Raw genomic sequence first — 27,549 nt, 5'->3', positions numbered from 1 at the left:
TACTACCGCAGCAACTCAATCTATGCGTCATTGCCACTCATCATCATTCGTCTGCTAAACGTTATTAGCGAAAATTGAACAAAATTTAACTGGAAGACGCAATTTTTCATATGAATAAAGTTTAGTTTGTTTCGGAAATTGTTAAACTGGCTTCGTGGCAAAATTATACTATCTTTTTATCAATATTAATTTGGGAGAAAATAGTGAATTGGTAAATATTTTATTTAAAATATATTTTCACCTCTCATCAACCTATTTTCTTATGTTCGGTATTACCCACATATTAGGAAAAATAATATATTAAAAATTCTAATATTTTTTATTTATGTATAAATAATGTATGCTTTTATTTTCGATTTAAAAATATTTTCTTCATTAACATTAAAATAAAAAATAAACAATTTGTTCGTTAAGTTGGCAACAGGAGCGTGACGGAGCTGTCATTTGAAGAGACCTGCCCGTTCCGGTTTACTTTATTAATTCTCCTGTATTTACCGACTACCGTTCATCATGTTCAAGAAGTAAGTGAATTTTTCTTTTCAACAATAATTTTAAGCCCAACCAACTCGATTATAAACCAAAACTTTGCATAGTTTCAAACCTCAATAAAGAGGTTATGTTTTACTAACAATCTCGTTTATATTCCGTTTGTATGTCCATATTCTAACTAGTGTGTGTCTTGTATTGTATTGTATTGTATTAAACGCTAATACATTACACGCAAACTTGACATAAATTATAAATTACTTTCATGTCCATATTTTATACATGTTATAAGTAATGTTGATGTATTTTATATACAAAAACACAAATTTATATAAGTTTTTTAATGTAAGTTATAATAAGAATTAAATGGCCTTACAGTTTTAATGTAAGCAATCCATTCGACATTACATATGCCAGCATTTGAATGCTTCATGTTAATTTTATCACAATGTAGTATTTTGCCAAATATTATTTAAAAACATCTTAACGCCAATGTAATGATTGTACATAATAGATCTTTTATGTTATGTGATATGTATATTAAATATAAAACTATAGCTTTATATCAATCAACTTCCGATAATAAATATTGTATTTATCTAAATTTATATATCTCTCAGATAAAATGTACATATAGAGCTAATAAGCGGATGATTCACGAAATACTCATTACTTTGTTAACACTGCCAAAAGTTTTAAATATAGTCTTTATACAGCTAAATTTGGCAACAAAGATATACTGATTTTAAAAGCAATTCATTGTTTTTTTTGTTAGTTAAAATGATTGTGTTTTTAAAACTTGATATTTTATTCGATATATAAAGTTGGAATTCTAAATTATTAAACTTTAATCAATTTAATAAGGTAATGAACTGTATTTAAAATGTTAACTATTTCGAATTATAAATAACATTTCGTTGACAATTAATTCAAATTTATATGCCGATTGTTTTTTTATGATGTATCAAAACAAGCAAAAACAATGAAGACTGCTTTAGTTAGACCTGTTTGTACGATCAAAGTAAACGGCTGCTTTCCTCTGTCTTCTGAGGGCCGTCATGGTTGATTTGACATAGCTCTGTTTAGTGTGAGTTTGGCTGAACTCTCGGTTATTCCAAACTGGAAGCAAAGCAGTATTTCTGCAGTATATTTATGAAGTGCTAAAATTTATTCAATACCGTGGTGTTCTGCCTTATAAATACCTTTGAGAATTGCGGGGAAGTCCAACATCCCACCCAGTCCCCGATTCTCTGATTAATGTCGATGATTAGAAATAATAATAAATTTAAATTGAAATTTCTGTACAAAGATAAACTCTTAATTACTTTACAAATTTATCGTTTTTTATTGTTTTTATGTAATAAAAAATATGTTTCGAGTTTGATATGTGTTGTATAATCGTCTCAGTTGATCTCTGTATCTATTTTTAAAGTCACTGTAGCATTAAGTTTCGGACAAAGTATGAAGCATTTTATACCATTCTTTGTGAAATATTTTGCTGTGTATGTAATTTTATTTGCTACTACGATTTATTTTATATCCCTAAACCGGAAAGCAAACGATATTTCAGGTTTCATTATAGATTTATATATTAGTAATTTATTTATGATATCTAACTCGACTTTACCAAAGAAAAAAATAAGTTTAGTGCCGGTGATTTTAATTTAATTTAAAGATATTCCTAAAGAGTGTTTGGCATGTAGGCATTTAATATATGATACTTCTTTAAATATAGGCTCGTGTCTAATTTTTAATTTTATTCCGGTCACTATTCGAGGCTAGCTTCTATTTTCAAATTATAGAATGTTAATGAAAGTTCAGAATGAGAACGGTTAAGTGCGAGTGGATAAATTATGAGAAAAAGTACGAAAAATAGTTTCAATATTTCATTACTGGGAGATACACATCATAAATTATCACGATTACATTACGGAGTGCAATATAAAGGGATACCATTTAGTTAATCGCTATCCTCTTTCTCTTCCTCCTTGCTTTCAATCAAGAATTCCACTCTTATGAAGTAAAATTCTATTTTATTCTATGAAAAATATTATCTACTGTACTCCGATGCAGTTTTAAATTGGATTATTCACGTGTAAACATACTGGCTTAATTTTGGGAAATGCCTACATGGCTAATACTTAGTTTTTTTTTTGAGGAAATACTGTAAATTAGACAAATATATACAACTGATCAAAGCATTATTTAACAATGGAGTTTGGGTGTTCCCATGCTATCGCTGGTTTTATCTAGATAATTATTTTTTGTCTGATTGTGACCAAGTGTAGTGACTTTGTAACTAGTTTGATGTCAGAGGAGCTAATAACAGCTTATTGTACACAATTTATAACTTACCAAAACTCGTACAGAAAAATATAGGCGGAGTCTAAACGGAGAGTCAGTTGAGTGGTCGTCGATCCGAGGGCTTTTGTCAAGCAAGTGGTGATCGACGATGATGAATGATTGTCAACCGCCTAGCGCTCGGCGAGTGATAAGTGATGAGACGTAGTTATATTTAAATCCACATTGTGCTAGCTACCAGCTCCACCTCTATATTCAACCCTTCGTGAAAGTCAAGTTTCAATGTGGCAGTCTGATAATTATGAAGGATACTTGAAAAAAAATGCTTATTTAATGAGAGGCCATTAATGTTTTTCTAGACGAGTTTCAAATCTTATGAAAAAAATAATTGCGGTAATAGATGACTAGAAAGTCTTCGTGGCTATTGTGCAATTGTGGGTATTCTACCAATTTTTGATGGTTATTGTTAAGCTAAACCATTGTTGTTTGCGGATAAGTCTGTCTAATAAATGGTTATTCTCACGTACTTATGTTAACATCAAACGAAGACATGTCACTATATCATAGACTTTTATTAAATTTGATATTTACCTACAACGTATGTTTATAAAACAAAAAGAGGTAAATATTTTATGACAATTGATTCTTGCATTTTACTCAAAAGTAAGTAAAAGTGCCGTGTCTGAAATTTATTCTAGACCAACGATGTCCAACCCGCGGTCTGTGGGCCGCATGCGGCCCAGTCAATGTTTTTGTGTGACCCGCCTTATAACCGAGTCATTATACATAAACAGCGCAAAATAAATATTCAAAGAAGAATAAAAATTCGTAAAATTTGTCGCCTTCTTCTTCAATCTGCACTTACAAATTTGCAGGTATAAACTGTTTTATGGCAGGATCCGAGTAACCGATCCCAGTTCTTTTACCTATTAGTTTATTACTTTTTTACAATTCGTCATAAGCCAAAATATTTGATAACGAAAACAGACAATTTGTATTTTTTCATTCAGATGAAAGACAAAGCTACATGTTTAATTTGTCGTGGCTCTACTTCAATATCAAAATCGTACAATTTGAGAAAACATGAACAAAAACATGATGATTTAAAAAAATATACTGGCGACGAATGGAAAGTAAAATTACAAATACTTAAGGCAAGTCTGATTGCAGAGCAAAATATAAATAAATTTTGTCAGTGCAATCAGTGCAGCCAGCATCGCATACTATTGAAGCAAAATGAAGCCATTTTCAGATAGTGAATACGTCAAAGAATGCATTATCGCTGCATAAAAGAAATTGCTGTAGAAAAAATAGCATTAAGCTTTAGCGTGAAGAATTGATATGATTTCAAATGAAATTTGTGCAACACTGAACATTGTTTCTATGAAGTTTGTATATTTCTCACTGGTTTTGGATGAAACAAAAGATATTATGAATACGGCTCGACTTGCCGTTCTTATTCGAAACGTGGATAGTAAAATGAATGTAAAGAATTTCTCAATGTTTCTGCTAGTTGTAAAAATACAACTAGCAGAAAAAAATATGAAAGAAACTGTCTTAAAATGCATGCGTGTCCATGGACTGAAATTAACAAAACTAACTTGGATCACCACAGATGGCACAGCTATAATGACCGGCAAGAATATTGGAGCTATTAAATTAATTCTTGGACATAGAGATGCATTAACAGAAAACTCGAAATCTTTAGAGCTTTTCATTTGCCATTCTTTTTTGCACCTTGAAAATTTATGTACGCAACTATAATATGAACCGTGCGATGTCAATTGTTGTTAAAACAGTTAACACAGTAAAAAACAATTCTTCAAAGCATCGTCAGTTTCAAGATTATCTCCAAGAATTGGAATCTGAGTACAACGATTTATTTCTTACTTAAAAATTCGATGGTTAAGTTGCGGAAAATGCTTAGAAAGATTTTGAAATTTGAGAGAAAACGATCAGATCCTGAATTATTGGGTGAATTGGTTTTATGTTTCTTACGGTGCTTATGGGATTTTGGATTTATGTTTCCTTATAAACATTACAATGAAATTAAACAAACTCAAGAAGCAGCTTCAAGATGAAGACAAGTTGATCACAGATTGTTATCAAAATATAAAAGCATTCATAGCAAAACTTATACTTTATGAAAGCCTGTTAAAATTAAAAAATACAGTCCGTTTTCCATTATTACATAAATATAACGATGACAAAAAACGTTTTTCTAAATATGAGATTTTTATATTAAAAGAATTACGAAAATATGTTCAATACTTTTTGTTGTTCATTTGACATTATTGTGGAATCATCTCTAACAAATATGCAGATGGAGTTATTAGACCTCCAGTCATCCTCTGAATTAAAATATATGATTAAGGCCAATAACAAAGTTCAGTTTTATGAGAAATATGTCTGCAATGATAAATTCTCTAACTTAGTAAAACTGGCGATGAGCATTACAGCTGCAATTGGAACAACTTATATGTGTGAATATTTTTTCTTAAAATTAAGATAATTAAATCTAAGATTTGTAATGACAGATGACAATTTAAAAATCGATTACTGTGTACAATGTCGAATATATCTCTGAATATTCAAAATTTTAGTTAAAATTGAAAAACAAATTTCTCATTAAAATATTAAGGAGGGGTCAGCAGAATTGTGACAGTGTGCCAGGAGGAGGGTAGGGAAGTAATATATAACTAATTTAAATTTATTCATAGGGAAAAATATTTTTAATGCATATGCCTAATGCATTTTTATTAATTGAATTTTTTTAATAAAACAGTTTTTCTAAAACATAAATATAATGTTTAATTCACCAAGCTCTAATGTGTCACTGTGTGACTTATTTATAATATATGCTTATGCATATCGAGCACATCTTCTATTATTATTATTATTATACAGAAGTTGTGTAAAAAAATATTTAGCAACATCATTTACACACAAATACGTATCTTATACTACCTATGATATAGTTGCCATTGTATTATTTTGGTTCTGTGACGACGTACAGGGGGGGGGGGGTTAAAGTTTCAAGAAAAACCTGTGACAATTTATGGAAGCCGCCTTGGACACCACCGTTGTGTTTTCGAATCGTTTTTAAAAATAAAATTATTCTCGCCCACTTTAGGAATAATTTATTCTTTATTACTGGTTATTGTTTTGTAATAAATGTGTTTTGCGCTATAATATTTTAAAATGAGTCATTTTATCTAACTTTAACGATGGTGCCTAGATTTAAAAAATGCTAATTTATTTTAAACAAATAATACTCGCATGTTGATTTGATTAAACTAAAAAATAATGAATAAATAATTTTTTTGTACTTTTATAAGCTGTAGTATTTTTTTGATTTTTTTAGTGTATGAAAAAATTGTAATCTGTTTTTATGGAATATTAAACAAATTGTTTGTCCGTTTTGTGGCAGGTGGGTGAGTTGCCCATCAGCGATTCGTTTCGCAACTGAAGATATCATTTTAATCTTTACTTTATAATTTCTTTCCTCTTGGGGCGTTTTCTGTATTGGACTTTTGTTAAATCCTCAGCAAGCTGATAGAATGATTCGTCAGTATTATATTTTATGTTTGTCTTGTAGATATATTCTTTCACCATTGCCATATTCAGGTCTCGGTGTATGTACGAGTTTAGAACAAACCATGGGCATCTAATATCATCCTTAGCATTTTATTTTGGTATCTTTGGATTAGAGCCCCATCGGTTTTATGACGGCTTTATATACGAGTATACTGTATACTGTCAACTGACAATTGAGGGTTTCTCCCTAGTGCGCAATAGTATTTTCTTAGTCTGGTTCCTCAGATATTTTAGTAATATTGATTTTTAAAATACAAAATTTTGTGTCATCTCCTAAGGTTAATTTGAAAACTGTTGGGAAATATCGTTCATATTTGGAAAATATGAAATTCATTGTAAGTTATTGCATGTTGTTTTTAAAATATTTTGGTCGTAAACGCGCGACACGTTTCTCGGATTGTTATGGCCGACATTCGCGGTGTTATCGTCTCGATCGGCCGTCGTTCGCAGTCTGTCGTTCGTTCGCGTTTGCGACGGTGCAGCGGTGCGGCGGTGCGGCGGTGCAACGGTGAAGCGGTGCGATGAACGCGCTCGCCCGCGCCATGGACGAGGATCGGGACATCGCGGGACTGGACGGCCTGGAGGGATTGCGCCGCAGGGCGCTCTCGGCGAGCCTCGCGTCGCGGCTCGACGAGCGGCTGGACGAGCAGCTGGATGAGCTCCTGGACGAGGAGCTGGCCGAGGAGGAGGGGGCGGGGTGCCCGCTTCCCTCGACGCCAGAGGACCGCCAGCTCCTGGCGGAGGAGATGCGCGAAGTGCTCAAGGCCGGCGTGCTCTCCGACGAGATCGACCTGGGGGCGCTGGCTCACAACGCCGCCGAGCAGGCCGAGGAGTTCGTCCGCAAGGTGTGGGAAGCCTCCTGGAAGGTGTGCCACTTCCGCAACCTGCCGCGCTGGCTGCAGGACAACGACTTCCTGCACAAAGGACACAGGCCTCCGCTGCCCTCGTTCGGCGCCTGCTTCAAGAGCATATTCAGGATCCACACGGAGACCGGTAATATCTGGACCCACCTTCTGGGCTGCGTCGCTTTCATCGGCGTGGCCGTTTACTTCGTCTCGCGCCCCTCAGTCGAGATCCGCATCCAGGAGAAGATGATCTTCGGCGCGTTCTTCGTCGGCGCGATCGTCTGCCTCGGCTTCTCGTTCGCGTACCACACTCTCTGCTGTCACTCGGAGATGGTCGGCAAGCTCTTCTCTAAACTGGACTACTGCGGTATAGCCATGCTGATCATGGGCTCGTTCGTGCCGTGGCTCTACTACTCGTTCTACTGCCACTACCAACCCAAGCTCATTTACCTCTCCGTTGTGGTCGTGCTGGGCTTCATGTCCATCGTCGTCTCCCTTTGGGATCGATTCTCGGAGCCCCGGCTGCGACCGCTCCGCGCCGGCGTCTTCATGTTCTTCGGCCTGTCGGGCGTCGTGCCCGCCGTCCACTACGGCGTCACCGAGGGCTGGTTCAATCAAGTCAGCAAAGCGTCGCTCGGCTGGCTCGTCCTCATGGGACTGCTCTACATTCTCGGCGCCATCGTGTACGCGCTGCGCGTCCCCGAGCGATATTTTCCCGGAAAGTGCGACATCTGGTTCCAGTCTCACCAAATATTCCACGTGCTGGTGTTGGCGGCCGCGTTCGTACACTACCACGGCATCAGCGAGATGGCGTCGTACAGGGTGACGGTCGGAGAGTGCGCGCACTCCGCGCCCGTCGTCGTCTTCTAGGGAGTGCGATCTACCAGGGTTTGCGATTCGGACGTTGACATTCGGACGTTGAACTTGACAAATTGTGTATTTTTATATATCCGTATATGTATTATATATAATACGTGTCACGTCGGATTTCCATCGCTTATATTTTTCTAATATATCCGTCGACTTGTGTGCAATTTCACCAATAAAAAGTAATAAAAATCGTCTCGAGACTGATTTTATTCGTTCGTTGCCGGGTTCAGTGTGCACAATCGCATCGAGCGGACGTTAACTATATTTTTTTTACTCGCTCTTACGAATCCCGTCTGTAGTCCTAAGTAGCCAATTATTTATGTACTTACTTTGTTTTTGTTGATATTTATTCATTTGTTCCTTTTCGGTTCATCGTTGTTGTTCTTTGTTATTCGATTGTTCTTAGAGCGTTTCGCTTGGACCGTTTTCTCTTTTGCGATTAGATACCTCTTTATTTATCATTTATAATTTTATGGTTCGCATTCGGGAGAAAGGCGAAGAAGCGGGCTGTCGATACCCATTATGAAATATTCTAACTACTGTAATGAAAGGTTTTAGACACTGTTTTATAATAAAATATAGATTTATTGATGTTTTAATAAAAATTACATATGAAAATGTTATTAAAAAAAAACAATAAAATATTCAAATAATGTGATATTGCATAATATATATTAATAAGAATGATAATAATAAAAATGATATGAACGAAATCGACTTTTATTATTATTGTTTACTTCTTGTCAAAACACTTATTACATCCAAAGTACGTCTGTCGAGTCATTTTCCATTTCGATTGCATCTTCTTTGTAAAAATAATAATTAAACAAATATTATAGATATGTGCATCTTCCCATATGATCTGTACCAGCTGTACTTATAACTGTCGTTAAGGAGCTGAATGGTACGAGCCATAGGAGAATCTGCGAGAACGATGGGCGCAATAGTGAAATACGAAGCTTGGTCGCATTGCGGACATGGTTCCTAAGCAACTTCGCGAAACGCATTTATTTCACATCTTAGTTAGGATGACCAGATTTTGAAAATATCAAAGGACACTAAAAATAAAAAGGTCATTTCACAATTTTTTTTAATTTAGGGATGCTGCTGGTGTTACCTTTGACATTTTTGTTCAAAGAGGACATCTAGTTAACTTATCTTGGCGAGTGTCTTTTGTTCCCCCCTCTTGAATTTGGCCAGAAAAATGCATGTCGTTAAATGGAATGCTATGAATTTTAATGAAATCTAAATATTAAAAAGAACGACCAATACTGGACCACTTTTGCCCACTCCCCCTGAAAAAAGCTGAAATGACGTCTGATTCTGATCCATAAATTATTGGGTTATCCCTAAAAAAATAATTAAAACGGCAAAATTATGTGGTGTTCTTGCTCTGGAGTAGGCTATAGAATGACATTTTAATGCTAAATATAATCTATTAGCAGGTGATAGATTTTCAACATCAAATTGAAGTTTTCTGCAATCCTCAATGGAATCTATTTTAACGAATACTTCAGTCATTGTCGAAAAGTAAGAATTTGGAATTACGAATAACTTGATTAATATCATCAATAAACATAAGAAACATTGTTAGAACCTTGAGGAATTCCAGATTTACGACTTGTGTAGTCCATGTCGAAAATATTTAAGAGGATTTGAAGAGCAAAATAATTTACAAAAAACAAGACCATCATTTATTTGGAAAAAAGGCATGACCATTAAAAGCCTTTTCGAAATCAGCACAGATGATATTTACATATATCGGGATAAAACCAAGCTGTTGTTCATTTAAGTATCCTCCGATATGATCTGAAGCATGCTTATGAATTATTGTTTCGAATTCTTTGGCCGCAAGTACGTCATCTGATGAAAACAGGTGAAGGCATTTACCCCCCTTGAATTTAGCCAGAAAAGTGCATATAATTTAATGATCTTAATGAGATCGAAATATTAAAAGAAACGACCACTGACTAGCCAACTTTTGCTCCCCCCCCCTCCTGTAAAAAGCTGAAATAACGCTCCTGCGTGAATAGATGACAGAACAACGCTTTTGCAGGAACGTCGAACGCATTCACCCGACGTAGATCAGTTGCGCCGCATGCATGGCACGCGATCCGATATTGTATTTTTTTATGCAACTTTTGAAAAGAACACTCGTCAGCGGTGGTGTATTATAAGAGCTCAGTATTAAAATCGATTGTTATTGTCTCACTTTTAAATTATTTATTATTGACGCCTATCTGTTTACGCATGGTTATCCTCAAGGTCGACGCGATTAGAATAAACATTTCTTTCCATGCATGATATATGTACGTGTGTTATTGATTCTATCGAAAAAGACGGACGAAGTACCGACGCAATGAATCATGTTGTAACGCAAAGAAATCTTCACGATTTCATCCGGTCAAATGCCGTAGTTGTTACGTAAAATTGACCAATCGCGATTTATTACTTTTGAGTTAATCTCGATGCTATCGGGCCATTTGTTACATTTTTATCGAAAATTAATCACTTATATGTTTCAACGAAGCATCTAAAATAACACATAATTTTGATAATTATAATCAGTTGGTCCAAATTCCCACTAACTTGCTTATAATTCCAGATGTAGAAAGTTCAAGTTGTTCCTATCATAAATGACAATTAAATGGGTTTTAAGTCAATATTATACTTTTAATATTTTTCTAGTTATATGTATAATAACTGTGAGAAAACTCTAGAAAGAATTATATAATAATTTTCACTAATTCTTATCATATTTTATTTAGCCTTGAAAGCGTTCACAATAAAGTCGGAAATAAAATCGGAAAGTAAGTTTGTTGCACTGGTCCAGTGATATAAACTGGTATTAAAAAAACTGTATTTATCTCGAAATACAGGTTTAAACATATTTTTTGTTTAATTCGACATAAGATTGCGGAACTTTTATAATTAGTTTTTTATATAAAATATTTTTAAATCATAATGTGGCGGTACAATTTGGACAATAATGATATATTTTCGCCTAGTACTTCAAGTCGTATCGAATATCGTGTTGAGCTCATGACTGTTTAGCTGGTGCGAGTTTGACTGAACGCTCGTTATTCCAAGTCGCAAGCGAAGTGGTAATTCTATGATTGATTACGGTAGTGTTCTGGCTAATATACCCTTGAGTAATAACTCATTCAATTCGTTCTTATTCCAGTCCTCCATCCTCTGATGATTCAGCAGACTCCTCGAATTCGTTTAATACAGATCTCTTATCAGATTATTACGTGTATAACGGCATAACGATAGATTCGAAATTGGTACATTTCGCGATGTCGCCATTCTCTGAAATTCACAATTCGGGGGATGGCGCATACACGTTCTTTTGACATATTTGTAACTGATCCTTGTATATTTTTGTTAAAGTAAGGTCTAACGGTTATTTTAGAAATACACCAGGGCTTCAGTCTGGTGGTTAATACATGCTTGTATATTCATCATGTCTGATTGATTTACTCAGTTGGTGCAGATTTACCCCGTTGTAACGCATTGGGCTTACGCTTGGAATATTACAACGGAATATTTAAAAATATACGCATAATTGTTTGCCATGTCGACTAAAAACTCGTCTTTCGAAAAAAAATTGATTTCGACGCAACGATTATGGGTAGTCCCGACAATACTTTTTATAATCAATATACTTTTTTAAAAAAATGTTCATATTGATTTTTCTATCGATTTATATTTTTTTATTTTTTATGCCAAATTAGTGTGATCTCTTGTAAATTTATTGTGCAATGAGTTGTTAACGTTTACAAAAATCATAGATAAAGTTGCAACCTTTACAATATTTTATTAATCAATGAGATAAAAACACATTTTTAATGAAATTAAAATATAGTTATTCATAACGCTGGAAGACGTAGTATTGTTTCAAATATAACAAAAAAAATAACCAATGGTTGTCGCTCGCTGATAAATCTTTTAGAGAAGCGGGAGAACGCCTGCGACCGTTGAAGCAATAAATGTAATCAGATCAGACAGAAAAATAAAATGCCAAAGATTGAGACAATTCAATATTTGTATTGTAATTTAAAAAATGTTCTTCAAAAGGTAAATTATTGCTAAAGCTGATTTTTGATTGAAACTTTTTTTTAAAGAAATCTCAAATAATGTACACATTTTAATAATTATGAAAAATAATATCAATTAAATGGCTGCCTCCGGACCTTTTGCAGCAGCCGATCATTTCGATGTAATTTTCGATGAACTTTTCGTACATTTCGGGCGGTATCTCGGCTGTAAATTGGCGGATGTTGGTTTTTAGGTGCTCGTTTAGGGCTTTTCGGTGTAGACACGACATTAGCGTAACCCCACAAAAAAATCCAATGGCGTAAAGTCGCATGATCTTGGCGGGAAGTTAACGTCACCAAACCGTGTAATAATGCGACCTGTGAACTTTTCACGCAAAACATCCAACGTTGCATCCGATATGTGGCATTGCGCCGTCTTGTTGGAACCACTTGTCTTCCACATCAATATATATATATGAGATTTCGTGCCAAAAATAATCGGTTATCATGCGCCTATAGCACTCACCATTGGATATAACAGTCCGGCCTTCATCGTTTTCAAAAAAGTAAGGCACAATGACGCCGCCTGACATCAATGCGCACCAAACAGTCACTTTTTGGGAATGTGAAGGTCTCTCGTGAATCACTTCTTTACAATCTTCCTCGTCCCATATGCGGCATTTTTTTAGGGATGAAATCGCCCCATACCTGTCATAGTGGGAACGGTCGGTTGATGTCGCGAAAGCACCGAATAAAATATTTTTTATATTTATTTTAAACTATTATAATTATAAAACAGTTTTGATTTGATTACGCACGATACATATGTTAGTCTGATGCTAATTGCTTATAATGTACAAAGGTCATTGGAAAGAAAACTATTTCGTATATTATTTTATCAAACACGTTTATCTTATCGGACACAAATCATGTAAAAGTCCACCTCTAATGGATTTACTGATCGTTCATCAGATTATGAACTTTATTAAAATCGGCTCGATTAATTTGGCTATATCGACCTCTTCAATTTTTATTTTCGTATTCGCTCCACATTTTGTTCCGTTCCGCGTGGACGACGTCCCATTTTAAATGTCGCGGCATAAGAATAATTTAAAAATAGACTCCACTGGAAATAGTACGCGAGCTGTTTTGAGGCGGAAGTGGAAACTTGAACATAACGAATTTAATCCCTCCAGACTGCGATTGTTTTTTTTGGTTGGCAAAACTGGAAGAAGAAAATTTATACATTTATGTTTTTTATTTGTTAATGGAAGGGCTGTGTTCCTTAAGCTGGACAGCTATGCTATCAGTTTAAGGAACTCATATTTAAACTAGCATTGAAGCTAATTAACATAACTGCTACTTCACGCACACACTCCGACGTAATCAATTTGGATATGTACATTATATATACACATAGTCGAATATGTCGTGTTAAGAGTGACATCATTGCGCCGCACACGCTGATGTTTTGTAATAAAATCTTTAGGTAATTCTTCGGAGCTATTCATAATATTTCACTGTTCTTACCAATGCTCGCTCGCACCTAATTTGTCCAACAGTAATGCACAAACAATTCGTTTTATGGAACAGTGATTTTATATATTGCTCATTTAAATTGTCCTAAAATATTTTGGTATAGTTATATTTCTTATGCGGTCTTGACTACTTTTTTTATTATATATTTAGCAAATATATTACAGGACCATACATTACATATTACAAACTTTCATTGACGTTGTTAAATTATTGATGCGCACTTATATGCCGTGTTCAGATAAATACCCACATACATACACGTCTAGTTAAATATATATATATATATGTTATATTTTTTATGCTTTTTCAATTGGCAGTCAATTTCTGAAATTATTAAAACATTATTTTTAGACTTATGTCTCACAAATTAAGTAAAATATATGCGTTGAAGTGATCTATAAAGGGCAAGTAATACCCTTTCAGTCACTATTAACCCTGATTTGAACAGGCTCGTTATTCTTGGGCATGTTTTGAAATAGTAACGTAAGTTCAAGGCGCGTAACCCCATCACTAGAGAAAATAAATACGTGCATACATATGTTTTCTCGTTTCTGAGTGCTAATGCGCAATTGACCTTTGTAGTTGGTTCATTGTCACGGCAGACATGTCAGAGATTGCATTGGCTTTTGTAGCAATTGATAACGCTGATTGACGTTCGAGCATAAATTTTCCGGTTTCGTAACAATTTTCTTTTATTGAAGTTTTCTATAAGTCATCTCTCCATAGTAATTAGTTTTAAATAGCAACAAAAATCGATTAAAAATTACATAATAAATTAGCTAGTACCATAGACGTTGAAAAACACAATAAAAATAAGATAGACTTAACTGAATATATATAGTACCATACACTGATATATTACTAAATCGGATTTATAAAGGAGAACCGTCACAGAAGTGTGTACGTATATCACGATAGCTACTGCGGAATACTGGTTATGATTTACGCTTTGTGGTGTAACTATGATAGATATTACAGAAACGAAAAACAATTACTATAATTTAAAAAATGTACTTTCTTTGATAACAAAATAGTCAATAATGTTGCAAAAGTATTGCCCTAAAATTGTCGCTAATAATAATTTATTATTTGGCACGTTGTCAATTTGGATACATTCCGGCATCTTATATGATCTTTTGATACAATATTTTATTACAATGCTTCAAATGCGTCTTACATTATTTCAAACAAACGCTGCACCGTATATTATTGAGAATGGTTCGAAACATTCACATCTTCATATATATTTTATGTTTGGATTTGAGGATAAACATATGTGGATGGAAACAATTATTGTGACGTTGAAAACTGATATCAGACATAATTAAATATTTACTCACGTTTGAGTCAAATGCTTCTTATACTTTGAGTAAATAAATAAGAATCCTTTTACAGTTTTTTTGATAGATGAAGGGATTAATAGAGGTGCTGAGTGGTGTGATTTTTGCAGCTAGTTAGATACCGCAAAAGCTAATAATAGTTTATTTGCACAGAATATAAAAATTACAAAAAAATGTTATACATAAATGTAGCTAGTCTTAATGATTTGAATAGTACTGAATAATACAGTTTCGTTTCTGAGAGTAGGTACCGTAGTCGTCGTTGGTTGTCAATCTTTGATGGTGTGACCGAGTATTGCATGTTTTATAATGGTCCTACGAGGAAGCTTTGATGAATAGAAAACGAGGTCAATTGAGAGCCAATCGCATTAGGGTCTAACCACCCCTCTCAAAATCATCATTATTAAATGTATGTATATTCTCAAATATATCACATAATTTTTTCTTGCATTTCTTTGTTGTATACTTATGGCTATTTTACCATGAATACTATATTTATAAACAAGGATTTTGTTTTGCATTATTTTGAATAAATGCTTACATATCTTTTTTTTAATAAAAATTTTACAACAAATTAATGTTTCGGGGACGGTTAAAACTAGTTGACCGGTTTTTGGATTTGTAAAAAACCGAAAACCGTTTTTTTGGACGTATTTTTGGAATTACCGAAAAAGCAGCTCTTCAAGAACCACATCCATTATTATTCTACCTCAGATTGCTAACTCGACTAGTGTTAGAGAGTCGCAATTGCGTCCATTGTTCTTTATGTTGCGGCTAGGATGTCAGCGCTCATGAACGCTTCCCTTACATGAGTTTGCCAGACACAAGGTTGTTTTTGGTCCCAGTTACGAGGAGCTGGAATTATTTATATGACATGATGCACATGTGTGCGTACAATCATTTTAAAATATTTATTAGTATAATTCAACATTTATGTAAATATATTAATGGATGTGTGACCTGATGTATGTGTATGAAATGCTTAATCAAACTATTTTGTATAAGGCCATAGTGACGCATTGGGGAAAATTGTTAGGCATTATGGTTATTTTCAATAAATAAAATATATTTTATGTTCTGATATGGTAAAAACAGATAAATAAAAAACAACAAAATGTTGTGAAACAAAATTTGTGGCCTATTAACCAACTTTGGTTTTTGTTTACATAAACACATGTTATAATTCAAGTGTCATTATTGTATTTGAAATAATGATGTTTTGTGTTATTGCTGATTTTATTTAATTTAACAATAATGTATTTTTTATTTGCAACAAATGAAATGGACAGAATTTAAATAAACTTTGGGGTCAGAATAAATATCAAATGGTTAAAATGAAAATAGCACACGTCCAAAATAAAAATAAATAGGAAATAAATTATTTAATTTAGAAATACATATCTTATAAAATATCTCGCTCGTACCAAAACCGTTCGACAGGTTAGGTGCGAGTGAACCTTGGTCAGAACATTGAAGACCCCATGAATAACTCAACGATTTTTTTTAAATGTATGTATGAGACGAAAGTATTCAGGGCGACGAACGAACCGGGAATAACGACAGAGGGGCGGCAGAAAGCACGCTTGGCTTGTTGTATTGACAGCTGACAGTGTTGCGAGTCCAATAAAACAAATTGGCCCTAACATACCTTGATAAAGACCATGTATTATTATGCTGACAATCTGTCAATATAAAATTAACCTTGAGGGTAAAATACAGATCGTATAATATATATTTAATACAGATCGTATAATATGTATATATGTATAATGTATATAAATTAAGCCTTAGACCGAAGAATCGATAGGAAAAACACTGACCGTTGACAGCTGTCATTTTTTTGTCGAGTTCAACACAACCTGACGAATTCCGATCAGCTGATGTGGTCTTATAATGTTTAGACTTGATACAATTTATCGATGTTGATTTTTATGGCATAATATTCGATTTGACCGAAGCGTCGAATTTATTTTTTAAATCTAGAAAAAAACAGAAGAACACATTCTTCGTCCACTTAGTATATTAGTGTCGTACACGGTCAGTGTTTTTTTCATTATGTTTACCGTTGCATCGTACAGTGCCGAGTTGTACCACGGACCGTGCCACAGTTTGATCTTCTGCAGCATATTGATTTTTCAATTTGAATTCTGGTCTTCCAAACATCGCCCACTTGCGATTCGCCCGCGTGACGTATGCAGTAAAATATTTACGTAAGTCTTCGAAAATTACGATAGATACCCACTCGGACCGTGGACCCGGAAAATTAAGATCAACTTATCAATCAGATAAACCTCTCTTGATTGAGATTGCTTTCGAAGCATTCGACTTATATATATATATTTTTTTTTTAAAAATTGTAATATTTTAATTGCAATAATAAATTGATTAATATGACCTCGTTCTTCAATAAGCATAACCTTTTTTAATATCCAGTGGCTTTGACACGCCATCCTAGTTATAGCGTTTAATAGACGATATATGAACGTGTCATGCAATAATGCACATTGTTGAAAGTCTGCGCCATTTTTATAAAAATATATTTCTTTGGTTGGAACGTGTGGTTCAAATTATAGTGATTGCACGAATTATATCAGCAGATTCAACGAGAGAGTCGAATTTTTAGAAAGTATTTTTCTAGCGGTACAATTTTTGATTCTCACTGAGAGACTTATAAGTTTGATAATAATTGGGCAATATATTTAGTAGTCAATTATGAAACATTTATAAACGAATCTTGTGTAGAAATCGCTATTTTGTGCGATAATGTTCAATGACAACTAGCAACTTAATATTATACTGTTGCGTGTTCACATTATTGTGAATCAACTCATTGATTAAGGACTAAATACTGCATAGTTTATTTAATTGAAATAAAGTAATAAGATCATTTTTTCGCGGATTTGTCAGAAAATAGAGAAAGTCCGCGAAACAATTGACATTTTGTGGTGTAAATGCGTCATTTTTTTTTTGACAATTTTGGAGATATGAAACTTTCGGGTTTTGAGGCCGAAGACTTATGTACTACAATTTATCACTGTAGAGAAATAGTGTCGAGTTGTATTCCGTAAGCTAAGTGTAGGTGGAAAAGCTAGGATTGTCGTCGCAATGTCTTTTAAACGATCCGCTGATGTCTCTTGTATCAATGCGGATCTGCCTCGAATGACGTTTATCTGTCTGAGCTTGTTTCGAATCGTCTTTGACCCTCTCGTCTCGAATTGTTTGATCGTCCGCCGTTGTACGTCTCTGGCGAATCACAGATATGGATGTTGGTGGGTCAATTGCACCACTAGATAATTCATTCAAAAATATATGTTCACTTAAAGGGAAACTGCGAAGATCGTTAATACAAGGGGCAGATGAAATTATTGGTTTTTATGCAGGTTAGACGCATTGTCTATCAGTAGTATTTCCGGTGCTTACGAGTGGTTAACGCGGCGGATGTGCTAGCCAGTATAATCCGCAAAATCTTTTAATTATAATGCAATTGCTCTTATACTGTTAGGCCTTTTGTCAAAATGAGTTGTTATTTCCTTTTTATATGTTTGAAATAGCCGTTTAAATAACTTTAGAGTAGAAGCAAAGTGACTTTATCAAGTATTTTTTACCCAAAAGTGGGGTTAGTCAATTTACATTTAAAGCTAATGTCTTTTTTTAGACAAAAAGTCACTATACAGACTTTTTACTATACATTTGCAGAAAGAAGAAAAATAACTATATGAGAAAAATTGAATATCTTTTTCAGTTTTATATAAAAATAGTTGTTAAAATAGTCATATACTAAATTGGTAGTATATTATGTTGCATCTACTCATAATAATAATTTGAAATCAAAATATTCGATCTATGTTTCTAGATTATACACCAAATTGGTCGTATATTATTTTGCATCAACTCACAATAATAATTTAAATGATAATACTTTGATCGATGATAAAAGCCAGATTTTGATCGATCGACAAGCAGTTTTAGTAAATTCTCATTATCTGTTTGTTTAAGTACAATTAGACTTTGAAAGGAACTTCGAGACTTGAATGAACGTTATTTGGTGCTATTATAAAGGCATTGTACACGAAACCCTTTGGTTTAGATATGAGCATTGGTATGTTGGTCGGTATATTGGTTGTGAATTAGCTAAACATTCTTGACATAAAATAGTGAATTACTATTAATGCTATATAATATATAAATATGTATATATTATATTATATAAAATTATATATAAAAAAGTTATTGGTAGAATGGAGACCAACGATTGACAAGTACTGTTTTTAATTATCACGATCGCGTCCTCTTTTAATGGTCGTTGGGGCTAGGACGTCCGCACTTTCCGACTCGCCTATGTGGCTGTGGCTGGAATTACACATTGACATGTTTAATGTTAGCTACGAAGAGTTGGTCCAGTTCGTATCATGCAATTTTGATATTTTATGATTTTTTGTGTTATATTATTTTAATTATTTATTGAAATATTACAATTACTGTTTTCGACCATCGTGACGCATTGGGGTAACCTGTTAGGTTACAATAGTATTAATTTAATCTAAATAAATAAATAATACAATAATCTTGAAACGAGCGTAGAATACATTTTCTCGTATTACATTGACTTTTAACTAGAAAAATCAATGTAATTTTGGGTATAATTAAATAAATTAACATGAACCGAAAATAACGAGAATGGAAAATTAAATCACGGATTGTTATAATATAAAATTACACCTTGCAGGGGAGCCAAAATCAATTCGCGGCTCATGAACTGCAAGATTCGTCTCAATCTTAAACTCGCGAATCGCGATCTATACATATATTATTGGATTCGGACTTGTACGAAGATCTACAATTCATATATACATGTATCATTAAACAGATTTTTCTCTCGTCGACCGACCTCAAAAGTCAGCTAATCCGGTCTCTACCAAATGGATCAAAACTCATTTGAAAATAAAAACGTATAATTTTGAGCATTGAGACTTCAGAAACTGTAGGACCGATATTCCTCAATCTTGGCTCTTTATATTATTGATTTTGTTTATTCGATTAAGTCAGACATGGCCTCAATTATTTCCTCATCATTCAAAATTTGCAATTCAGAATCGTTCGCATCGCAATTTAACCACTCGCTCACATCTGTTTCATCGCATTCAGTGCATATGGAATTGGTTTCATTGCTTCCGTGATGTTTTTCTTAACACCATCATTTATCGAGTTAACAGTATATGTGAGACTACTGAAACTTACTAACAGTCTTTCAAATGACTCATGTAATGAATTCTTATTTCTTTGTATGAAAAAAATTGTACGTAAATTTGTGACATTTAGTGGAAAAAATCAATCAATATAAAGTAGAATCTTCATCAATAGAATTTTGATACTTTTTCTCTTCTGGGATAAACAGTTTTTTCCGTGCAATACGCTATTTTTATTTGGTAAAATGTTTTTGTTCTACAATCTAAATATTATAAGATTTACAGTAGTAGTATACACAAATATAATTATTATACCACAATGGACTGGTAACTATTGAGATTCATTGAATGCATATTATTGTAGTATTTTTTTATTAATAAAAAAGCAGCGTAAAATATTTTTTTATTTTAATATAAAGAAAAAGAAAATAAACTGCTGCGTTAAAATTATGCGTTTTTTCCTCATGTTATATCTTTGAAATAAATTTCTCGTGCAGAGAAAACATTTGGTAGATTTTGCAACTTTATTTAAATAAAATTCTGAGGCTTAATTGGCTACATATATATAAGGACGGAATAGCGTAGTCCGGTACGTATCAGACTAGTAACTCTGAGGTTGCGGGTTCGAGCCCCGGCAGTGGCATTCCAATTTTTATTTATTAAAAAATACGGCTATGGTTAAAAATTATATTACACATAATAAATTATAATTATTAATAGAGATGTTACCGATTCCCAGTCTTTCAGTCTGGTGGTTAATACTTACTTGTAGGTACTTATTATGTCTGATTGACCTACTCAGTTGGTATAGATTTACCCCGTTATAACGCATTGAGCTTACGCCTGTCAGGTTACAACGGAAGATTTAATAAAAAATAAATAAATATTGAATATGTTTATATATAAATTGCTATTGCTTTAAGATGGAACAGAAAAGTGCATTAATACTCTATATTGTTATTTTATTTAAAAAATAGGTTTGTTTTATAATATAAAAATATATTTTTAAACTATGAATATTTTATATTTTTTAAATTTCATACATTTCCCAGTTAATGTTTAAATCGGCAATCTATCACAAACTTGTCATATTATGTTTCACAATTTTTACAGTACATACTTAATTGTGCGAATCTTTTATTTGCTGAGTGTGTGTAAGTGCGCGCGGCTGTCTGTTCGCCCCACGTAAGAGCGGCCCTGCGTGCATGCACCAACATCGACCCTTTCGCCAAAAAATAGAACAATGGACCGTTGCCAGAAGAAAAGTTTTATATTGTTCTATTTTTTCTGTTTGCTGTATCGTAACAATTGCTGTGTGTATCGACGAATATATGGTATCCTAATGTCTTTGACCATAATTTGAACTACATATAACATAATCTACATGACCATGAAAATAATATAAAATTGTCGTTCTTCTTTGTATATAAAACTTCAGCATTTTATAATCATATGTTTATGTATAAACGGATATTTATTTCACTATTACATTACCTAACTATCCACTTATTTGCGCTGCAGGAAGCTTCACATCTCGTTCTATTTAATATTGACCTAGACTTATTTGAACAGAACTAGAATAACACTACATAAGTTGTACTACATAGCAATGTCGATTCGTCAACTGTGAACAACGAATGCCACAACTAAATATAAGTGGCACTATCTAAACTTCTCGTCGTTAACAGAGCTTGTAATGAATTACATTTTCAAGATTCAATCAAGCAAATCGACCTCCAATCGAGACACGGTTGCATCTATATAGATTTTAGACCTCTGTGTCGTCTCCTCTGAATTCCCAAGTGGGCAAGGTTCAACGCCACGTCGCGCATGTAAATGTCATCAATGTTTTATTACAGCACTGGTGCAAATCGATATTGTTGTCGCAGCACGTGGCAGTCGAGGCTCTACCACCTTCGACGCATTATGACTGAGTTTCAGGAAACCGCAGGGAAAACTCGGTCGCCAAAGCGGGACATCCGTGCAAATTCAATAATCGATTACTCATCGCGACAACTGCTGCTGCTTTGTTCTCTCTTCGACTTCGGTCACTAAATGCGAAGTATAATACAGTACATTTAAAAATTAAATAATAAACAAAGGTATAAACTTTTATTACGGATTATATAAAGTGAAAGTATTTGTACTTCGCCTCTCAAGCTTTTCAACCCAATGATACCAAACTTAGAAGAAGTCATTCAACGCATTATAACGCTAAGTATGGTTACCCCAAGGGATATCATTGAATAAATAAATCTTATGCACATGTACAGCTAGAGGGAAGCATAGTGCTCGCCCACTTTTTACTGCCACGACCAATTTAAAAAAAAAGGGGTTTAATTGTTGGACTAAAAGCTTAAACAAATTACAATTCGTCATTTGAACAAGCTTGGAACAATCTGTCAAATGAACAAGTGGCGTCTTATTGTTTTGCAACTCAAAGTGCAGTCCTTTCTTATATGATAATATCTCTCGTAGAAAGTATTGAATGGATATAGTGATCCGTCTATTATCACGAACGGTCTTCATCAGTCGGTATGGAAAATTAATTTATATTTTTGTTTCTCACGCTCATTTCAATGAAAACTGCTGATGGTATTACAGGTGGTTGCTGTGGAGTCCACTTATTATTTTATTACAAGGCTGAGGCTATTTTTATGAACAACTTAGCTCGATTTTAATTATTCATCACGATATCATATGTGAGATTAGGAAAATCTAGGTAAGCCTAATCTGTGATGATCAATCGGAATTATAATTATATAATAATCCATAATTTCGATCCCCAGAAACGATAGAAATTAAAAAAAACACAAAGGTCTTTATGTTATTCAAACCCAGGTCTTTCGGGTCAATACTTATACCACTCATCTATCGGGCTGGTATATAACTATGGTTCTCAATTATTCGTAGCTCTCAACTAATCGAATATTGAATAAAAATTGGATGAAGTGTTCGAATATTCGAATATATTCGTAATTTTTTCCTTGGTTTTTACCAATATTTATTAATTTAAACAATTGCAATAAATCAATTAATTGCCTGTAAAATATTATTTATTTAGAAAATAATAAAAATTATTTTAATTAATCATTAATTACTTTTATAATCATTAAACTTTTTGAATTTTTTCGGCGTTTGTTTTGTGCGAATTCGCATATAAATTAAATAATTAGAAATAAATTAACCGCGATCGAATTATTGAACTGATTGAAATAAAATCTTGGCGCCTTGTAACAACAAATACAAAAACGTAACACGAACTTCACAAAAATTAGCGACGCACACCTGTTTTTGAGATTAGTGCTAAACGATAATAAAGGGTGCGCCTTTCCAATATTTTGTTTCGTTCAACGAATCAATTCTGCGAATTTCGGTCATAGTAGACACCGATAAACATTATATTTACAAATGTTTTTCGAAGGCGTAAAAACTTTTTTTGTTAAGAAGAAGCGTCTTATTGTATTGCATTTCGAAACAAAATAAAGGCGCATAAAGTACCATAGATTTTGGAGCGGCACTAGTCACTCGTGAATGTAGTATATTGAGAGAAAAAACGACTATCTGTGTTGCTCAAGTATACAATTTTCAAATTTCATTCGAGATAGTATAAACAATTATTAGAAGTTGACCCCCCAATAACACGGTAAATTGGTGACGTGCTATTTGGGTGCCCGTTACTTTATGTGTGAGCGACCTAAGGGGAGGATATCTCACCACACGCGCTTGATTGCAAAAAAAGTATGAGTATTTTCTTGTAGACCCCCAACTACACGCACCCCAAATAGCACGTTCCTAATTTACCGTGTTATTGGGGGGTCTACTGTAGTTGAAAATTAGGCGAATAATTAAAATAATCGAATATTCGATTGAGAACCCTTTTTATATCATATTTTTTTTAACTTAGCATGTAATATAGAATTTTATGTAAATATATTCATGTCTTACCAAATTCTTCCACATATTCTTCAAATGTCAGTTAACGTGGTCTTGTCAAAATGTCAACGCGTTTGCCACTGCTTCTCGAACCATGTAAGAGTATATAAATGATACATTGATACCAGACCATGAATCAATATGCATTACTAAAAATTCTTTTTCATCTCATTAATTACCTTCTTATAAGTATAATCTTATCAGCCGTATTGATTAAAACTATTATGACGTAATAAAATTAATCGATTAGACTGCTATGATTTTTTTTATGTGAATTTGCTGTTTGTAAGCATGTGCCATGAAGTTTAATACGTAATAATATCAAATTCCGCGAACTGTGCTTTGATTATATTTGTATTTCTCAACATATATTTTGATATTATTTGTTATTTAATAAAAATCAATATATGTATATTAATCGTTATATACAAAATGCGATCGATGTGTGTATATAAATGACTTATTTGAAAGTTTGGAAACCACTGATTTTAACGTAATTACATTTCTTATGCAAGTCGAGACGCGAATAGAAATTTGTACAGTTACTTTCACGAAATAACCGTTGTGAAATAATAATTGTAACGTTATGTACATATATTTACGTATGTATGTTCATAAATGTTATGCATTGTCCATGTTATGTAGTTCTTATAGTTAATTTATATAATAAAAATTGTATCCGAGATAAGTTGTTATCTAACGCAAATACTCGTTTGCTCTATATGCATATGTTGAAGAATTAAATACTTAATCTGCTTCTTTGTGTTAAAGATTATATTGTAATTGAACAAGACCTGTTGTTCGAGTTGCTTATCAACACTATTTTTTAAATTGACACGACTGTATATTTTAAATACATAGAAATTGTTTATCAGACATATAATAAAACATAGGTTCAAAGTTTGTGTAAATTTATGTATTTCAATTGCATTGTATATAAAAACAATAAGCAAATCATAATTTTATAGCATTATCATTTTTTATTGTAAATTTCTGTAGACTTGGTCAAAGTCTCGTAAACGTAATTTTAATTTAGTAAAATAATTTTATTTTAATAATATCGAGTGTAAAATTTTATGAAATCATAATAAATAGGCTTGCAATGAGTTTTAGTACTTTTCAAGATATGGCTTCGTTTTTTCCTTGTTGAAATTTGTAAATGTTGAATATACATAATATCGGTCATCGTTTTCAATCATTATTTGTTAGTAGAGTTTACAAATATTTAAGTATATTCGTGAAGTTATGAAGAATTGATAAATACAGTTTGAATAATGTACACAGTTTCATATGCATATACATTTTTATGTTCATAATAAAATGTATCAATAATATTTATTTTAATTTAAAAAATAATAGAACATATATTTATAACATATTTTAATTATTCCTACTGCGCAAAATACTCGTTTAGTTGCTGTTGATGTGGACTTTAACGTAGCAACTACAAAAAATATTATTTGTATTGATTTATAAGAGATTGAAAATTGAATAGCAGTATATGATAAAGTCCACAGCTGCATAATATTAACTAGGAAATATGAGAAATTAAAAAATTGAGACAATGACAATTTTAATTAAATAAAATTTTTAAAAAATATGTGCTGCGCAGCCAAGTACTTTTCAAACTGTAATTTATAACGAATTAATCTTCGACATTTTCTTTAAAGAAATTACAAGCAAATAGAAAAATAAGTCGCTAATTAACATATATGAAAGACATGGGTTCAAATCCCACATGAGCCCTAATGTTAGAATTAGTGATTATTTATTATAAATATAATTCCGATCGATCTTGATCTGATCTCTTGTGAATATTATCAGTAATTAAAATCCTTTTTTTTAGTAGCTTATAAAAATATCAATCCTTATCAAAATATTACAATTTATCATATCATGTAATAGTGATGAAAATCTACATTTTTGTACTATTTATTAATTTCAGATTTGATGAAAAGGAAAGTGTGTCAGGAGTGCAGCAGTTGAAGTCATCAGTGCAGAAGGGCATTCGTAGCAAACTCATAGAGTCGTATCCGTATTTAGAATCACACATAGATACTATTCTGCCTAAGAAGGAAGCATGCAAAATCGTTAAATGGTAATTTTAAATTGATACATTTTGTGATTTATTGTTCATTATAAATATAACAAATTTTTCATTCAGCCATGATCACATAGAGCTTATGGTGAATAGCACCGGAGAGTTATTATTCTTCAGACAGAGAGATGGACCGTGGATGCCCACTTTGAGGCTCTTGCACAAATGTGAGTTAAAAAACGTTAATTATTCTAAATCTATATATTGTGTGTAAAAAATTTCAGATCCCTTTTTCCTGCCAATGGAGCAAGTCGATAAGGGTGCGATTCGTTTCGTTTTGAGCGGTGCCAACATAATGTGTCCCGGTTTGACATCTCCCGGCGCCAAGATGACCACAGTCGACAAAGGAACTGTAGTCGCTATCATGGCAGAAGGCAAACAGCAGGCTCTCGCTATAGGATTAACTAAATTATCTACAGACGACATGTGAGTTTTAAATTTTGTAATAGTATAAACTGGTTCGCTGATTAAACTGTTTATTTTCTTTATAGAGCTAAGATTAACAAAGACGTCGGAGTGGAGAACTGTCATTATTTGAACGACGGACTTTGGCAGATGAAACCCGTTAAATAGGAGTCTGATATTTATTTTTTATATGTGTAATAAATAAATAAATAATTTAATTGCAATATTTTCTTTGCTTCATGTATGCGTATATATAATTTTTTGTAGTAAGTCTGACAATCGTGACTTTACTGGATTTCACTATGTGTCACAATGGTCATACAAGAGATCCAAAGTAATAGAACAAGAATTAAAGGAGATAGTCATGTTATAAACTATCGGAATAATGACAGATAATGGAAGCAATGATTATTAAATAATTGGCTAGCATTATATATTCATTCTTTAAGGAGGTTCTAGAATAATGAATTATAGTTTGAAACTTGGCTAAATTTTCAACAGCACATCTACAATATATATCTATTTTATAAATAGGTAGCAAAATTTTAATTAGGTTAAGTTATTAATTCTGAAATAATGTGTATTAGTATTGAAAGTCCTAATTCAGGGGTTTCCAACATTTTGGAACTTCATTTAATATTTATTTTTGGCTACAGCGTAACCCATATTACCGATGGGTCGATTACAACTATACTTTTTACACAAAAAAATAACATATTATTCTTAATGTGAACACAGCTTGTTTTTTTTTCGATATGAGTGGATCGATATCTAAATTAATACTATTATATAAATGCTTTTTATAAATACATTTTTGTATGCTTCATATGGAAAAAAAACTTATAAACAGAGAATATTTTTGTAGTGCAGGGTATTTTTCATTATGCAGTTAAAAACTTATGGAAA

At 33.0% G+C, this 27,549-nt stretch overlaps 2 protein-coding genes across 4 annotated transcripts; both read left to right on the top strand.

The window, feature by feature from the left end:
• Positions 1 to 404: 404 nt before the first annotated feature.
• Positions 405 to 26,867, top strand: MCTS1 (malignant T-cell-amplified sequence 1 homolog). Of its 3 annotated transcripts, none has more exons than XM_088185388.1 (5): positions 405 to 521; positions 26,086 to 26,238; positions 26,305 to 26,405; positions 26,463 to 26,664; positions 26,730 to 26,867. In XM_088185388.1, the coding sequence occupies exons 1-5, from the start codon at positions 511 to 513 to the stop codon at positions 26,809 to 26,811; spliced, it is 549 nt and encodes a 182-aa protein (XP_088041514.1). In that variant the 5' UTR covers positions 405 to 510; the 3' UTR covers positions 26,812 to 26,867. The 3 variants fall into 3 exon arrangements, with proteins under 3 accessions (XP_088041514.1, XP_088041512.1, XP_088041513.1); XM_088185386.1 differs by lacking the exon at positions 405 to 521 and adding an exon at positions 17,059 to 17,228; XM_088185387.1 differs by lacking the exon at positions 405 to 521 and having other exon boundaries at positions 26,048 to 26,238.
• Positions 2,788 to 8,812, top strand: AdipoR (adiponectin receptor). The gene has a single exon (XM_088185385.1). It carries the CDS (start codon positions 6,906 to 6,908, stop codon positions 8,097 to 8,099), a length of 1,194 nt encoding a protein of 397 aa, XP_088041511.1. The 5' UTR covers positions 2,788 to 6,905; the 3' UTR covers positions 8,100 to 8,812.
• Positions 26,868 to 27,549: the final 682 nt, after the last annotated feature.

This window comes from Plectrocnemia conspersa, unplaced genomic scaffold (genome assembly GCF_051122295.1).
Source record: "Plectrocnemia conspersa isolate PC_06_02 unplaced genomic scaffold, ASM5112229v1 ptg000005l, whole genome shotgun sequence".
In the NCBI taxonomy this organism is placed as follows: domain Eukaryota; kingdom Metazoa; phylum Arthropoda; class Insecta; order Trichoptera; family Polycentropodidae; genus Plectrocnemia; species Plectrocnemia conspersa.
The sequence above is the reverse complement of the archived record's forward strand: the minus strand, read 5'-3'. Positions and strand labels throughout refer to the sequence as shown.